Raw genomic sequence first — 15,400 nt, 5'->3', positions numbered from 1 at the left:
TGTTTCCGGGGGGGGGGGGGAGGGGCGGGCAGAACCAAGGACTCAGAAGGTACTACGTGCCCACAACACATTTCTCAGCTTAAAATCTCAATTCCTTACAAGCATTCCGGCCACACTGGAAAGACCGTGGGCTGATAGGTCAACTGGGTAGCAGACCCCTGGCACCGGCTCTGTGAGGGGGAACGTGTCTGGGGTCTTCACTAAGAATTCAAAGATCATTTTCTGACTCCCTGGATCCAGCCCACGGTCACACCAGGGTTTCTGTCGGTAAAGGCAGGAACACTGGGGCTGGCAGGCGGCATAGTGGTTTAGGATGCTGGGCTCCCACACGGCCGACCACGATTCGAGTACACGACCTGGAGGCTTGCTCTTGCACCTTCCCTTTTCTCTCTTTGTATATCTATGGTCAAATTTCAAATAATGATAATAACAAATAAAACAAAATAAAAAAACCTTTAGGAAAACCAAAACGAAACAAAAAAAAGACAAGGCTGGCTCTGTGGTGCGGTTACCGTGCCACCCAGAGAAGCCAGACCCCACGTGGCCCAGTCAACCCGACACGCACAACGTGCACGTGAGTGCCCAAAGTCCTGTGAGCTGGGAGCCTGGAGGACGGAACTGTGACGTGCCCAAACCCTGGGGAGGGTGCTCCTCTCTCTCCCTCTCTCTCTCTGGGGCCAGCAGGTGGCGTGGTAAAGATGTCAGACTCCCACATGTTTGACTACGGTTTAAATTCTGGACCCAGTGGCTTGCTTTCTCACCTTCTCTCTCTTGTTCTCTGCCCCTGGTGAGCACATGTACCCTACAGCAAACTAAAAAATAATAAATTAAAATTTTTTAAAGAATTATTTAACTTTATTTATTTATCAGATAGGTACAGAGTGAGAGAGAGGGAAAGTGAGAAAGCAAGCCACCAGGTCTGGGACTCAAATTGCGGTTGGCCATGTGGGAGTTGAGCGCCCTTAACCACCATGCCACCTACCGGCCCCAATAAATAAAATTTTAAAATTAAAAAAAAAATAGACAGATTGCTAAGAGATACCTTTCCTCAAAAGAAAAACAAAAAATACTTTAGTGGGAATAAGGATGGAGGAGTTAGTCAAAGGTGGGAGAAGAGGCATGTGACTCTCCAGTTAGTCCTGCAGGTGCTGGCCTTCAGTGACAACCTCTTACCTTCCCAAAGCCAAAGCTGTAGACATTTTGGGCAGAAATCACTCCAGCTTTCAGTAGTCGGTTAGGAGAGCCATTGGGGTTTCTAGAAATATTTAAAAGGAGAAAAAAACAAAACAAAACAAAAAAAGAATTAACCACCCATATCTAAAAGAACAATGCCGAACTTGAAGTTTTCAGAACGCATAGTCAGTTTTGTCTTTACTACTTGTCTCTGTCTCGGGTCACTACAGACGACACGCAGACGATGTCACAGGTCCAAGAGGGCTGTTAACTCAGTGGGAGACTGCAGGAATGATGGTGTGTCAGGGGCCAGCAGGTGGCATGGTGGTTAAGGGCGCTGGACTCCCACATGGCCAAGCATGGTTTGAGTCCCAGACCTGACGGCTCACTCGCTCACTCTCTCTCTCTCTCTTTCTCTCTCTCTCTGTCCCTCTCTGGTCAAACTAAAAATAAGTAAATAAATAAATAAAGTTCGATAAAATAATTTAAAAAAAGGAAATGACGGTGTGTCACTTCCAAGGCTACCTTGAGCCACCACCAGGGCTTCGCCTCTGACTTCTCTTGGATCGCACGCTCTGGAGGAAGCCAGCTGCTGTGTCGTTGGACACTCAAGCAGCCTGATGGAAAGACTGTTCTCTAATGGTGACAAGACAACTGCAGTTCAGACCGTCACTTCTTGTTCTCCTACCTACATTTCTCATCCCTGTCTATGTAACGAAACTTGACCAGCGTGAAAGGAGAAAAAACTGACTCCACTTATACGCAATCATACGACCATGTCATCTTCGTTCAATGTTTTTATTTCCTTCCCCCATCCAGACTATGAAAACACACACCTGTGAGGAATCTTATCGGATGTGGCACCACTCGAGATCTGAGAAGCCAATTCTTACTTAAAAGAATTTGTGTGATTTCTTTACATTTAAAAAAAAGGGGAGGACAGGACCAGCAGTTAGCGTAATGGCTATGTCGCTGGACTCCCATGTGGTCAACTGCGTCAAGTCCTGGACCTGACGGCTTAAAACTCAGACCAGGTGCATGTGCGTGTGTGCCCAAGGTCCCAAGAGGAGAATGGAGGAGAAGGGACTGCAGTGGCCATCTCTCCTGGGGGGAAGGTGATTTCTTGCTTTCTGTCTCTCTCTTTCTATCTCTCCAACGAGCACACTTAAAACAAAACTCTCTCCTAAGTAAATAAATAAATGCACATATACAGAAAAACACGTAAGTATCTTTGTGCTGTCATAACAGAATATCTGAGGCTGGGTGACTTATAAAGAAAAGAGGCTTATTTGGCTTAGGATTCTAGTGGCTAAAAAGTCAGAGGCGAGGGGCCAGCACATGCTGACCTCTGGTGCCACATCACAGTGTGGCCAAAAGGGCAGCTGGCTGGTACGGGAGAGATGTCTAGGAACCCAACTGCCTTTCTTCTGCCATCGGGCATGTGCATTTGCCAGAGAAACAGAGAGGAAGAGGGAAAGTACCCTAGTGGAGCCTGGTGGTGTCACAACCTTCTCTATTTCTCCCTCCTCTGAAGATTCTGGGCACACACATGTGCCCAGCACACCTCTCAAGCTACCAGGCCCAGGATGGGCCTGTGGGGTCCAGCCACCCTAACCACCAAGCTACCGTGCCAGCTGCAGCACCAGCACCCAGCTGCTCCCAGGAGCCCACCGTGAGAACGCCTCCATTCCCCAGACTTCATCCCCAACACCGCCCACGGGGAACGCCTCCTGATGGTGCCTCACCAGGTGTCAAGTGACAGCTAAGTTCTGGGGCGACACTCAAATCATATCGGACACTAAATCTAGGTGAGTAACTGAAATCTAAAGGTTTATCAGCACGGGCCAGCTGGTGGCATAGTGGTTAAGATGGTTGGATCCCAAATGACTGTGGTTCGAGTCCCGGACCCGGCAGCCTGAGAAACACACCAAATGTATGTATATCTATGCCAGAAATCCCAAAAGGAGGGTAAAATGGAGACCAGATTGCAGTGAAGCCATTTCTGAATGTCAGTCGGGATGCTAAGGAATGAACCAGGATGGCAAGAGCAGAAGCAGAGCAGTTGGGGCGATCATCCTCAAGGGGACAATTAACTCGTCTCGCCCGAGAAGCCAGCCACAGCTCTGTCATCACAGGGAAACCAAGACAAGATGAGGGTGCCTGTAAGGGTGTGACAAGTACAGACAGCATCAGAGAAAATCAAAATGAAAAAGATTCTCTCCAAAAAAGCCTATTTTCTACAGTGGGGCCAGCAGGTGGTGTGGTGGTTAAGGTGCTGGACTCGCATGGCTGAATGTGGTTCAAGTCCTGGGACAGGCAGCTTGGTTTCTCACTTTCCCTTTCTCTCTCTATGTGTCTCTCTGGTCAAATTAAAATAATAATAACAAATGGAATTAAATAAATATTTTTTTTTAAAAATCGTGAGTCCAGACAGTCAAAACTTAAAAGTGACCCATCAGGATGAGCGTATCCCTGAGCATGGAGTGAAGCCCGGGGCCACCTGCTGCCACTGGGACAGGGGTTAGAGGGGACCGGCTGCCCCGCTAGCAGTGCACTTCTTACACTAGCGTACAACAGCCCGAGACACCGTACATTATGTCACCTGTGGCCTGCCACGGCCTTAGCAACAGCAGAGCACTCCTTCCACCAGCTGCCCTGTCGGGTAGAGGTTTTCTACTGGTTTTCAGCTCTAAGATAAATGCAACCCACACTCACTGCCTCAGCCTTCTAGGGAGAAGGGGACAAGGGGCAAAGGTGGTCCTCTGGCCCCCTGATATCTGTCAGTGGCCACATCTTCTCTCTCCAACTCCCCCTGTGGGTGGGCACTGCAGGGATCCCACAGGAAGGCTGTTGACACAGAACTTCTTACTCTGTTCAAAGCAGTACTCACCCCTGAATGAGGCCCCCAAATCTGGGCGGGCTGCAGATGAGCCACTGAGGGGAATCGATCTTCTTCAGGAGGTCGTGTGAGAGGCCCTGGATGACGGCCTGCATGTGGGAGGCGCAGCGCTGCATGAATTCCACCACCTGCAACGCAGCACAGAGACGCTGAGCACTGGCCACGCTGGCCTCCGATGGGCACGGAGGCGCAGGGTGACGAATGGTCTGAGGAGAGAACCCAGACACGGACATCTCTGGAATGGGAAGGGCCCAGGTGACTTTCCATGGAGGTGTTTTTAGGGAGTGGAGCTGGTGACAACTTCCTGCAACTCCCTCCTTCAGCAGACAAGGAAACCGAGGTAAAGGAGAGGAAAACGACTTGTTCACGGCCCCACAGCTGTTGAGCAGAGCCAGGGGGAAGGACACTACAGCTGCAGGGGCCGGGCACCGGGCAGGCTGGGTTTCACACTCCTGCTACTGAGCCGCCATGAAGACACAGCACACCTGCCAGTGTGTGGCCTCAAGTGAGTGTCAATAGGCCTCCGTCTCCCCATCTGTAAAATGGAGGCAATAATAGTTCCTACCTGAAAGGCTGTGGTGAAGATTAAGTGAATTGGTACTGCATATAAAAAATACTTAAAACACCTGATTCTTGGTGCTAGCTAAATGGGTCAGAAAATGGCAGCTGTTGTCCTGCCCCACAGAATGGATGACTAGCGGTGCCCAAGGTTCCACCTGGGCCTGCGTGTCCAGTGCCAATGCTGAGGCCGCTGCCAGCCCTGTGCTGCCCTGGGATCCTGACCCAGCCCAGTGCTTCCCCCCCCCACCCCCCCGCATGGCTGCAGAGCAGGGCCCGCCCTCACCGGGCTACTGCGCTCCTTCCCTGCTGCCACGGCCCAGGCCTGCGGGTTCCGACCCTTCTCGTCATGGAGTCGTAGGTCACCCCCTGCATCCAGCAGCTTACTGAGGATCCACTGATTGCCAGAAAACGCTGCTGCGTGGACAGGGGTACTCCCATCAAAGCAGCGGCTGGGGAGGGGAAGAGCTGGGTGAGTGTCCATGGCAACGCTCCCACGTGCTAACACAGGGCTCCCGCTCCCAGGGCTGTAATGACCTCATCAGTGAGGCCCTGGTCTCCGTGACCTAGAGCTTCACACCCTTTTCCACCCCTATCTCCACACTCCAAGGCACTGCCATTTCCTGGTGATTCCGATGAGGAAAGCAAGGGTTCACACCATTAGGGTCTGGTTCCAAATCCAGTGGTTTTATTTTTTTTAGAATTGTTTATTTAATCTTTTTTTTTTTTTTTTGAGAGGTTTTCGCTATAGGGCGTGTGCACTCGCCAGACAGACAGAGAGAGACATAGAGACAGAAAGCGAGAAATCACCCCCCAGAGGGGATGGTCACACCGCAATCCCTCCTCCTCCATTCTCCTCTCGGGATCTTGGGCACGCACGCACACGCGCCCGGCATGAGTTTAAGCCACTGGGTCCGGGACTAGAACCACAGTTGACTACATGGGAATCCAGCAACATAGCCATGACACCAACTACTGGTCCCTTATCTAATCTTATTATTATCATTATTTTTTTTTTTAGAGAGAGATTTTTGTTATAGGGCGCGTGAGCTCACCAGAGACAGAAAGTGAGAAATCACCCTTGGGGGTATGGCCACACTACACTCCCTTTTCCTCCATTCTCCTCTCAAGATTTTGGGGGGAACCAGCAGTTAGCATAATGGCTATGTCGCTGGACTCCCACGTAGTTGACTGTGATTTGCATCCCGGACCCGGTGGCTTAGAACTCACGCCGGGCGCGTGTGCATGCGTGCCCAAGATCCCGAGAGGAGAATGGAGGAGAAGGGATTGCGGCGTGACCATCCCCTCTGGGGGGTGATTTCTCGCTTTCTGTCTCTCTGTTTCTCTCTGTCTGTCTGGCGAACGCACGCGCCCTATAGCGAAAAAACCTCTTCATAAACACATGCACACGTGCCTGGCATGAATTTATTTTTATTTTATTTTATTTTGGGCTGGCAGATGGCATGGTGGTTGGGGGCACTAGACTCCCACATGGCCAACCCTGGTTCAAATACTGAACCTGGTAGTTGCTTTCTCACCTTCCCCCCCCCCCCCCATCCCTCCTCTCTGGTCAAGTTAAAATAAATAAATAAATAAATAAAGTTAAGTAGAATTTCTTTTTTAAAAAAAGAATTACTTTAACTTTATCATTATTATTATTTTCTTTTTGGAGAGGTTTTCTTCGCTATAGGGCATGTGCGCTCGCCAGACAGAGACAGACAGAGACAGAAAGCGAGAAATCACCACCCAGGGGGGGATGGTCACGCCGCCATCCCTTCTCCTCCATTATCCTCTTGGCACGCACGCACACGTGCCCGGCGTGAGTTTTAAGCCACTGCGGGTCCAGGACGCGAACCGCAATCGACTACATGGGAGTCCAGCGACATAGCCATTACACTAACTGCTGGTTCCCTATCATTATTATTTTAATATTTCTAGAGAGAGACACAGAAAGAGAGAAAGTGAGAAAGCAAGTCTCCAGGTCTGGGACTCAAACCACAGTCAGCCATGTGGGAGTCCAGCATCCTTAACTACCATGCCACCTGCTGGCCTGAGTTTTAAGCCACTGGGTCGAGGACTCGAACTGTGGTAAACTACGTGGGAGTCCAGTAACATAACCATTACATCATCTGATGGTCCCATTATTATTACTTTTTAAATTTGCTATAGTCACCAGAGAAAGAGAAAGGGACAGTGAGAGCTTCCCACACACCGTTTGGCAGCAAGCTGCCAGGTCCAGGATGCGAACCACAGTTGGCCATGTGGGAGTCAAGCACCCTAACCACCAAACCACCTGCTGGCCCCAAATCTGGTGTTTTCTCTCCCACCAGCACCCCCCTCTGATACTGGCTACCCTGAAACAATTTCTTCACACCTGCAGTGTTCTAGGGTCAGGCTCGTCCAGCACAGCCTACCCAGGGACCCTCTCTCCTATGAGAACGCCTCTGCACTCAAAGCCTGTGGCAGAGGCCCACAAACTTGGCATCAGCAACGCAGTCAAGGATCTACACTTGCAAAATATTTCAAAGGCTGGATGGTAGTGCGCCAGTAACGCAAGGGACCCACATGGGAAAGCCCCACATCTGGATCTCCCCCCACCACGTCTGTGAGCAGGCTGGGGATGAACCATAGCCTAGGGACCCTGATAAGAGTGCGCTCGTGCGCATGCATGTATATGTATATATGTGTGTGTTTTATAAAAGAAATAAATGTTTAGGGACCAGTAGATGGAGTAATGGCTATGTCGCTGGACTCCCATGTAGTCAACCGCGGTTCGCGTCCTGGACCCGGTGGCTTAAAACTCACGCCAGGCGCGTGTGCGTGTGTGTCCAAGATCCCAAGAGGAGAATGGAGGAGAAGGGATTGTGGCGTGACCATCCCCCCTGGGGGGTGATTTCTTGCTTTCAGTCTCTCTGTCTCTCTCTATCTTCTGGCGAGCACACACATCCTATAGCAAAAACCTCTCCAAAAAAATAAAAGAATAAATTTTTTTTTAAAATTTTATTTTTGAAGAGAAAAGAAAGTTTGCACTGAAGCACACTGTCTGAGGCCTGAAGGGTGCCCTTCCTCGTGTCCAGGACGCAGTGAGGACGTGGTGTATGGCTGTGGTCTCCTGACGGGGACATGGCAGAGTCACCTGGTGAGCTTCCTCCCTTCAATAGAAAGAGAAACACAAATGGAAGGGAAAAGAGGAAAAAGGAGGAGAAGAAGAAAAGAAAAAGGAGGGACCAGCAGAGGTGCTGTGCTGGTTGAGGCGCTGGACTCTCACGTGGCCAACCATGGTTTGAGTTCCTGATGTAGATGCTTGCTTTCTTGTTCTCTCTTTCTATCTCTGGTGAGGTCACATGTCCTGTAACAAATTAAGTAATAACAACAAAAACAAACTTGAATAATTCTTTTTTTTTTTTTTTTGCTATAGGGTACGTGCGCTCACCAGACAGACAGAAAGAGACAGAGAGACAGAAAGCGAGAAATCACCCCCCCGGGGGATGGTCACTCCGCAATCCCTTCTCTTCCATTCTCCTCTTGGGATCTTGGGCATGCACACACGTGCACCTGGCGTGAGTTTAAGCCACCGGGTCCGGGATGCGAACCGCGGCCGACTACATGGGAGTCCAGTGACATAGCCATTACGCCAATTGCTGGTCCCCAAACTTGAATAATTCTAAAAGAAAAAAAAATAAAGAAGTATTTAACTTTATTTTTTGTTTATTTAAATTTGACCAGAGAGTGACAGGGTAAGAGAGGGAAAGTGAGAAAGCACGCTGCCAGGTCCAGGATTTGAACTGCAGTCTGCCACATGGGAGTACAACGCTTTTAACCACCACGCCACCTGCTGGCCCCCTAAAAAGAAATTTAAGAAAATAAGATGGAGATTTCCAGCTCTTGGAAATGTGGAAGAGCAAGACTTCTGGCTCCCTTTCCTACCCAGCAGCAATAAATGCCTAAGCATCTTCACCAGAGCCTGATCTGGCAACCCCACTCCACGCAGCAAGCGCCTGGCTTTGTAAACCTGACAGGCCCAGGCGATCACAACACTTCCACTGGGTGTTCGGAAATAAAGCCTTGGGGGGCCAGCAGTTGGCGTAATGGCTATGTCGCTGGACTCCCACGTAGTCAACTGCGTGCGGTTTGCATCCCGGACCCAGTGGCTTAAACTGACGCCAGATGGAGGAGAAGGGATTGCGGCATGGCCATCGCCCCTGGGGGGTGATTTCTCGCTTTCTGTCTCTCTGTCTCCGTTGTCTAGCGAGCACACACGCCCTATAGCGAAAAACTCTCCAAAAAAAAAGAAAAAAAAAAAAAGAAATAGAGCGTTGAGGAGATGGTGTGGAGGTTAAGGCGGCTGGATCCCACATAGTCAACTGAGCCATTTGAGTCTTGGACCCAGCAGCTTGAAAAATAAGGCAGGTGCAGGACCAGCAGATGGTGTAATGGTTATGTTGCTGGACTACCACACAGTCGACTGCAGTTTGAGTCCTGGACCCAGCAGGTTAAAACTCACTCTGGGTGTGTGTGTGTGCATGCCTAAAATCCTGAGAGAAGGGAAAAGACTGTGGTGAAGCCATCCCCCAGGGGGTGATTTCTCACTTTCTGTCTCTCTGTCGAGTACACGTACTTCATAGCAAAAATCTCTCAAAAAAAGAAAAAGAAGCTGGGTGTATGTAAACACGTGTATTCATGTCCAAATCTCCAGCCCCCGTGGATGGCCACTCCATAATCCCTGGTCCTCCACTCTCCCCCTGGGATCTTGGGCACGTATGCACATGTACCCAGTGTGACTGTCGAGCCACTGGGTCCAGACTAGAACCACGGTCGACTATGTGGGAGTCCAGCGACATAGCCATTACGCTAACTGCTGGTTCCCCCAAGCTAGCCCTTTCTAAACTGTGAAATTAAATATTACTACAGAAGAGACAAACTATAGCATATGTGAGCCTAGAAAAATTCTGGAAAGAAATATAAAATGATCATTGTGTTGGGGCCAGCAAGTGGCGTGGTGGTTAAGGCATGTTCTCTCTCTCTGGTGAGTGTGTATGTCCTATAGCAAATTTAAAAAATAATAATAAATAAAATTAAATAAATACATCTTTTAAAAAGCATTGATTGCATTATTAACTCTGAGTTACAGAATTCTCATACTGGGAACCAGCAGTTAGCGTAATAGCTATGTCGCTGGACTCCCACATAGTCGACTGCGGTTCACGTCCCAGACCTGATGGCTTAAAACTCACGCCGGGCGCATGTGCGTGCATGCCCAAGATCCCGAGAGGAGAAGAGATTGCGGCATGGCCATCCCCCCTGGGGGGTGATTTCTCACTTTCTGTCTGTCTCTCTGTCTGACGAGCGCACGCGCCCTATAGCAAAAACCTCTCCAAAAAAAAAAAAAGAATTCTCATACTGATTGGCTTTTTTTCCTTATACTTTTTTTTCTTTTTGGAGAGGTTTTTGCTACAGGGCGCATGTGCTCGCTGGAAAGACAGAGAGAGACAGAGAGACAAAAAGTGAGAAATCACCCTCCAGAGGCGATGGCCATGCCGCCATTCCTTCTCCTCCATTCTCCTATCAGAATCTTAGGCACACACAAGAGTCCAACGACACAGCCATGACGTCAACTGCTGGTCCTCTAGGGACTCCCATGTAGCCGACTGCGGTTTGAGTCCCAGACCCAGTGACTTAAACTCACGCGGGGCGTAAGTGCCCGAGACCCTGAGAGGAGAATGGAGCAGAAGGGATTGTGGCGTGGCCATCCCCCCTGGGGGGTGATTTCTCGATCTTTCTGGCGAGCACATGTGCCCTATAGCAAAAGCCTCTCCATGAAAAGAAAAAAAGAAAAATGTTAGCAGCAGCTAGATCTGTGTATACAATATACACATACAACTGTATTTCATTTCTGTAAACTAGCAAAGCTTCTTTCCCAATATTCTGTCAAATTAGTTTCCAAATGCCCCAATCCATCTAAACAGCACACTGCTTTCAGTAAAGGCTACTGTACTTACTGATTTGGATCTGATCCATAATCCACCAGAACATCAACTAATTTCTTAAGGCCCAATAATGCTGCAACAAAAAGTGCTGTCTGGCCACAGGAGTTCACGGCATCAACATAAATTCCTGTGGAGCAAATACCACAATCAATGCAAATACCAGTAATTTACCTGAGATTAAACTAAGAACTTTACAATGGGTAATTTTTCTAGAAGGTGTTTCTGCTTGTCTGAGAGAGACAGAAAGTGTGAAAGTACCCCCCCCCCACCCCGGGTGATGGTCACACTGCAATCCATTCTCCTGTCTGGACTCACACACGATTAGAGTCTGGAGTGTTTTATTTTATTTTTTAAGAATTATTTATTTAGGGACCAGCAGTTAGTGTAATGGCTATGTCGCTGGACTCCCATGTAGTCAACTGTGGTTCGCGTCCCGGACCCGGTGGCTTAAAACTCACGCCGGGTGCGTGTGCGTGCATGCCCAAGATCCCGAGAGGAGAATGGAGGAGAAGGGATTGTGGCGTGGCCATCCCCCCTGGGGGGTGATTTCTCACTTTCTGTCTCTCTGTCTCTCTCTGTCTGTCTGGCAAGCGCACACACCCTATAGCAAAAACCTCTCCAAAAAAAAAAAAGAATTATTTATTTAAGGACCAGGAGTTGGCATAATGGCTATGTCACTGGACTCCCATGTAGTTGACCGCAGTTTGAGTCCTGGACCCGGTGGTTAAAAATCATGCCAGGCACTTGTGCATGAGTGCCCAACACCCCAAGGGAGAACAGAGGAGAAGGGATTGCGGGATGGCCATACCCCTGGGTGGTGACTTCTCGCTTTCTGTCTCTCCCTGTATTGCTGGCGAACGCATGCACCCTATAGCAAAAATCTCTCCAAAAAAATTTATTTAATTTTATTTATATTATGTAATTCGTAGCAAGATATGTGTACTCACCAGAGAGAGAGAGAAAGTGAGAAAGCAAGCCGCCAGGTTCAGGGTTCAGGACTCAAACCTTAGTCAAATGTGTGGGAATCCAGTGCCTTAACCACCACACCACCTGCTGACCCCAGGTCTGGCATGTTCCTCCCCCACAAAGAAGTATTTATTTAATTCTATTTGTTGTTATTATTTTTTAATTTGTCCAAACAGAAAGAGAGAGGAAGGGAAAGCAAGAAAGCAAGCCGCCAGGTCTGGGGCTCGAACCGCATCAGCCATGTGGGAATCCAGCACCTTTAACCACCATGCCACCTGCCAGCCCCTGGCATGTTTTGTTTTGATCTTATTTTCTCGCCATCTTTTTTTTTAATTTATTTAAACACTGTTCTCAAAGCATTTGAATGAAACTGGGCATCCTTTGCTAAGCAAAGAACATGAAAATAATATTTAAAAAATGAACAGACAAAAGTCTTCAGTTCATTGAAGACACAGGTGTGGTGTTCCCTCTCTATATAGAACTTTGAAGCACCCAGTTTTTTCATAGTCTAAAAGCCAGAAGAACAAGAATACATCCATAGTGGAATGTATTTTCAGTTGCCAATAACTAGTTGAAATACCATTATCTCCCTGTAACAACTTTAAGAAATAGCCTCTTTAAGAAAACACTGTGTAATTCTCTTTTTATTCCCTGCCATATATAATACAGATTACATAAAAGCTGGCAAATCCGTATTTTTATAAAGCATTAAGCATTTGCTTCATTGAAAGATTTTTAGTTCTAACCCTAGCAGTGAAGAGTTACAGAGCATAATTTTTTAGCACTCAGTTGTGGGTATATTTAGTATGGTATATGTTTCATGGGCTGGAGGAAAAAGGGCATTTTTGTCTTTAAATTTACTACTGACAACTTAATCTGAACAGTTCTGCTAAGCATTGATATGTTAGAAAGGAAAGTAAAAATCAAACTGTTTATTGTTGCTTTTTGCCATTTGGTAGCATTTTACACACAGGCTTCGATCTTCAGAATACCCTGGATTCAGTAGAAAAACCGTTTAAAGGAAGTTTTGTATAATAGAAACTTCTCAGCAGTCAAAATTTAGACTGTAAAAAAATACATGCAAAACATACTTTTCTGAAAACACTTAACTTTGAACAAAGCACCAAACTACACAAATGCAGAATGAAAACAGCATTTCAACTCCACCAAAAGTAGTCATCATAAAAGGTGTAGAAGTCACCTAACGTCACTAGGCACTGCTCACTTTTTAAACAGGAGACAAGAAAAAATATTGTCCACAAACAATATCTCAGCTCTAGGGCAGGTTTCAGAAAGTCTCCAACTTCATGCTTTAATAGCGATGAGGAGCGTAAGATCTTGATCTGGAATGAGATCTGTATCCCCCACAACTGTAGTAAGGAGAAGGTGACCGCCTTCTGTAAATCCGATTCCTGTCTTGAGCAGCTCTCCATCCTCCTCCTCCTCCACCACCTCCTCTGTATGATCTGCTATAGCAGTCCCGGTCATCATAGCCTCCATCACATCCTCTGTCATAATAATCCCAACGGTGTGAGCTGCCATAGGTAGGTCTCACCAAGTAAATTCAATTAGCAATAATCGCGCCTGGGATAAACCTCATTGGCTATGATACTGCCACTGCGCAAAGCTCCCCATGTAAATTCCTGGTGTTGGGGTATGTGGTCTTTTTGTTATAGAGAAATCAACTCTGATCCTACGCCCATCAAGCTCCTTTCCATTGGCATGCTCTTTAGCTTCCTTGGCATCATCTAAGTTTTCAAAATATACAAAGGCAAATCCTCTCCAACACCTAGACTGCTCACCATACACAATAGACACATCAGCAATGGGGCCCTATTTAGAGAATACTTCTCTTAGATCTCTTTCTGTGGTGTATAAGCTCAACCCAAATACTCCAAGACAACAGTTGGGTTCAGGATTTGCCCGGTTCCCAACATGGCGCCTGCGAGTAGATATGGGAGAGTGACTGACTGTGTCTCCTGCGATAATCTCGACTATAAGATCTGCTACGGGATCGCCTATGGGAGTGAGATCGTGACCGTGACCGAGTATAGTGCCTTCGAGAGCTTCTTCTGGATCTAGACCTGTAAAAAACAAAGGCTTCAAGGTTATGACTAAATAACTGACAATAGATGGCTTACAATTCTTTTACTACCCTATTTGTAGATTTCCCCGATCCGTGAGCACTTCCACTTCTGGAAGCAGAACGGGATTCCCGCTCGCCGTAGTTCTGCTCGCCGCTGTCGCTTATGACTTCCGGCTGCTGTCCCCGCTCCATGTGCTTCACTCGAAGCCGCCAACCTCTTCTGTCTTCGGTAAAGAGGCTCCACCGCAGCCTCGCAGGACTCCCTGGCATGTTTTTGAAGCAACTGAGCTAGGTCTCAAAACACACAGCCCACCATGTGGGAATCAGCCACCTTAATCATCATGCCATTGGCTTTCCACTCCCCAAAATTCATTTCTCTTTATTGTACTTTCACGTATGATTTCTGTAATTCTCTCTTTTTTTTAAGAATTATTTTATTTAACTTTATTTATTTATTTAAATTTGATCAAAGAGGGATAGAGTAAGAGAGAGAGAGGGAAAGTGAGAAAGCAAGCTGCCAGGTCCTGGACTTGAACCATGGGTGACCATGTGGGAATTCGGCACCCTTAACCACATCACCTACTGGCCCCTCTGCAATTCTTTTCTTCTTTTTGAGAGATTTTTGCTATAGAATGCATGCACTCATGGGAGAGACAGAGAGGCAGAAAATAAAACAAAATCACTCCCTGGGGAAATGGCCACACCACAATCTCTTCTCAATTCTCCTCTCAAAATTTTGGATACACAAACACACATGCCCAGCGTCAGTTTCAAGCTGCTGGATCAGGGACTCAAACTGTGGTAGATCATGTGAGAGGCCAGGGCCTTAACCACTATGCCACCAGCTGGCCGCATGCAATTTTTTAAAATAGGAAAAAGGGCAACCAGGTGGTATGGTGGCTAAGGTGTAGATCCCACATGGCCCACTCTGTAGTTCGAATCATGGACCAGAGGCTTGAAAAGCACATCAGGCCTGCCTATTGGACCAAAATCCAGAGAGAAGAATGGAAAAGAAGGGACTGAAGTGCAGCCATCCCCCATGGGAGTGATTTCTCACTTTCCATCTCTCATCAGTAAAACCATGTGCCCTATAGCAAAAAATCTTTTTTAAAAATAATTATTTAATTTTATTTATTCTTTTTTTTTTTTTTTTTAATTTGACCAGAGAGAGATACAGAGAGAAAGAGAAGAGGAAATTAAGAAGGCAAGCTACCACCAGGTCTGGGACTCAAACCATGGCTAGCCATGTGGGAATGTTCTAACGCCTTAACCACCACACCTGCTGGCCCCAGCAAAAAAATCTTAAAAAAAAAAACTCTGGTCAACTACATGGGAGTCCAGTGACGTAACCATTATGCCATCTGCTGGTCCCATCTTTTTCTTTTTTCCATCAGAATTTTTTTTTTTTTTTTTTGGTAGAGAGGTTTTTGCTAGGATGCACCAGAGAGACAGAAAGCAAGAGATCACTCCCTAGAGGGAATGGCCACACCGCAATCCTGTCTCCTTCATTCTCTTCTCAGGATTTGACAGGATTTCTTGAAATGCACACCTGGTGAGTATGCATGTGTATGCCCCAAAATCGCCAGAGAACCAAAGAGAAGGGGGTAGCTGACATTTTCTCTCTCCAGAGAGCACATGGGCACCCTGTTAAAAGAAATCAAAAAATTAACCTTTTTTTTTTTTTTTGGGGGGGGGAGGTTTTTTCGCTATAGGGCACGTGAATAGGGACAG

The 15,400-nt window shown here is 47.3% G+C and overlaps 2 protein-coding genes and 2 pseudogenes across 6 annotated transcripts in view; all 4 read right to left on the bottom strand.

Moving 5' to 3' along the window:
- Positions 1–15,400, bottom strand: part of SKA2 (spindle and kinetochore associated complex subunit 2) — a 1,094,818-nt gene that overhangs the window by 596,429 nt on the left and 482,989 nt on the right. The gene's annotated exons all lie outside the window — the stretch shown is intronic.
- TEX14 (testis expressed 14, intercellular bridge forming factor) overlaps positions 1–15,400 on the bottom strand; it is a 112,291-nt gene that overhangs the window by 83,063 nt on the left and 13,828 nt on the right. For all 5 annotated transcript variants that reach the window (XM_027774233.1, XM_027774235.1, XM_027774234.1 and 2 more), the window contains exons 2-5: positions 10,630–10,744; positions 4,917–5,082; positions 4,064–4,200; positions 1,174–1,255 (exon numbers count right to left, since the gene is read on the bottom strand). In XM_027774233.1, coding sequence (XP_027630034.1) covers positions 1,174–1,255; positions 4,064–4,200; positions 4,917–5,082; positions 10,630–10,744 — 500 coding nt within the window. The remainder of the gene's footprint in view (positions 1–1,173; positions 1,256–4,063; positions 4,201–4,916; positions 5,083–10,629; positions 10,745–15,400) is intronic.
- On the bottom strand, positions 12,496–14,733 carry LOC114008923 (transformer-2 protein homolog beta-like; annotated as a pseudogene).
- Positions 13,053–13,212, bottom strand: LOC114008933 (uncharacterized; annotated as a pseudogene).

This window comes from Tupaia chinensis, unplaced genomic scaffold, assembly GCF_000334495.1.
Source record: "Tupaia chinensis unplaced genomic scaffold, TupChi_1.0 Scaffold000416_1, whole genome shotgun sequence".
NCBI lineage: Eukaryota > Metazoa > Chordata > Mammalia > Scandentia > Tupaiidae > Tupaia > Tupaia belangeri.
This window is presented reverse-complemented; position numbering and strand designations above follow the sequence as displayed.